Raw genomic sequence first — 2025 nt, forward strand, 5'->3', positions numbered from 1 at the left:
TTTTGGCGCCCCTTCCTGCCGCCCCCGCGCTGCTGCCCCTTCACGTCCTTCCGCCCCTCCTTCCGATCTCTCTGCCTCTGCCGCTGATCCTCGGCCTTTGATATGCCCTTGCACCTCTCCGTCAGAATCTCCGCCAGTTGTTGCATTCCCACCAGGCCGATGTGGTCGATGGTGATGAGGTTCGGGTCAATGATCTCCACCCACCTCTTGGGCAAGTGCTCCAGCAGCTGCAGCTTCATGGGCCCCGGGCCGGCGACGATCACCTTCTCCACCAGGCACTTGTTCTCCTCGTCGAGGAAGATCTCAGCCATGCGCTCGAAGATGATCTTAAGGTGCAGCAGTCTGCTCTGCTCGGCCAGGCGCATGAACCGGTTCTGGGACTGGCCTCCGTGGCCGTGCTTGTTGGCGATTGCGACGTACTTGTCGAAAACGATCTCGTAGTTCTGTATTGTGCCGCGGGCGATGGTGTGGTGGTCGCCCTGGAGCACCACGAAGCCGTAGGTGCTGTCGAGGGTCAACTGCAACTCGGGTACTTTGCTGGCCTTCTTGGTTTTCTGTACCCATGTGGGTTCGGGCTTTGGCTTCGGCCTTCTCTTGTTCTGCAGGAGTTCCAGGATATCGAGGGACGTAGACAAGAGCACGCTGTCTGCCTCGTCCGCAAAGCGCCGTCTGAGCTCCCCCACGTCGTGCGTCCTGAGGCACACGCCCTCGTACTCCTGCAGCGCGAACAGAACCAGCGCCACGTCCCACAGGTAGAGAGACTCGAAGGCCTCGCCGACGTGGGCCTCGATCAGCGGTTCGCGGCAGATGAGGGTATCCAGAATCAGCTTCAATGGCAGGCGCCTCTTCGGCTTGGGGGCCTCTTGCTCCGCCTGCTCGTGCACGCACAGCCTGCCGGACGAACAAAGGCCTCCTGCTTCCGAGTCGCCTTCCGCTGCAGTTACTTCAGATGAAGCGGGTTCTTCCTGCTCTTCGCCTTAGGTCTAGTCAGAAGAAGCGGATACTTCTCGTTCTTATCCTTAGGTCTAGTCAGATGAAGCGGATATTTCTCGTTCTTATCCTTAGGTCTAGTCAGAAGAGGCGGATATTTCTCGTTCTTCGCCTTCAGACTCTTCAGATGAAGCGGATACTTCCTGTTCTTCGCCTTCAGACTCTTCAGAAGAAGCGGATACTTCTTGTTCTTCGCCTTCAGACTCTTCAGATGAAGCGGATACTTCTCGTTCTTATCCTTAGGTCTAGTCAGATGAAGCGGATACTTCTCGTTCTTCGCCTTCAGACTCTTCAGATGAAGCGGATACTTCTCGTTCTTCGCCTTCAGACTCTTCAGATGAAGCGGATACTTCTCGTTCTTCGCCTTGAGACTCTTCAGATGAAGCGGATACTTCTCGTTCTTCGCCTTGAGACTCTTCAGATGAAGCGGATACTTCTCGTTCTTCGCCTTCAGACTCTTCAGATGAAGCGGATACTTCTCGTTCTTCAGTTGGTCCAGTTAACTTTTTTCGTTCCGTTTCCTTTTCAGCCGAGTTGGTCGTGTCCCAATCGTCCAAATGCTCTGCTGTCGAAATTAAATGCACTGTTCTGGCCATCCACATGGTGTATGCGAAAAAGAGGATCAGGACACAGGGGAGTTTATTCAACGTCAATGACTCATGATTTGCAACAAACTTCGTCATCTTCCGCAGATATTCTTCCTTCTACTCGGCCAGCAGACGGTTCTGTTCGCCGCCCGAGACGAAGTATTGCCAGGGCCGCAGCACGAGGGAATCGCCCTCGAAAGCGAAGTCCTTGATCGTCCAGCGGAATGGCAGGACGCGGTCGGCGATGCTTCGCTGTGTCCGGTTGGCGAGCAGCATTTTTATCTCCTCCTCCGCCCGCGTTATCTGCTTGTCTACTTACAAATGGCTCACGAGTTGGATGACGTTTGGCAACAGAAAAATTAAGGGAAGTAGCAGTAAAAACATCAATTTCTTCATTTTGAAAAATTCGGTAGAAAAACTGGAATTAAGTATTTCTGGAATTTCATCA

The 2025-nt window shown here is 53.6% G+C and overlaps 1 protein-coding gene across 1 annotated transcript in view; it reads right to left on the reverse strand.

The window, feature by feature from the left end:
- LOC119588319 overlaps positions 1 to 1853 on the reverse strand; it is a gene marked incomplete in the record, with an annotated part of 1990 nt that extends 137 nt beyond the window's left edge. The window contains 3 exon segments of the mRNA XM_037937011.1: positions 1 to 976; positions 1111 to 1445; positions 1699 to 1853. Of these exon segments, the coding sequence (XP_037792939.1) occupies positions 1 to 976; positions 1111 to 1445; positions 1699 to 1853 (1466 nt within the window).
- Between the last annotated feature and the right edge of the window lie 172 nt (positions 1854 to 2025).

This window comes from Penaeus monodon, chromosome 23 (assembly GCF_015228065.2).
Source record: "Penaeus monodon isolate SGIC_2016 chromosome 23, NSTDA_Pmon_1, whole genome shotgun sequence".
Taxonomy (NCBI): Eukaryota; Metazoa; Arthropoda; class Malacostraca; order Decapoda; family Penaeidae; genus Penaeus; species Penaeus monodon.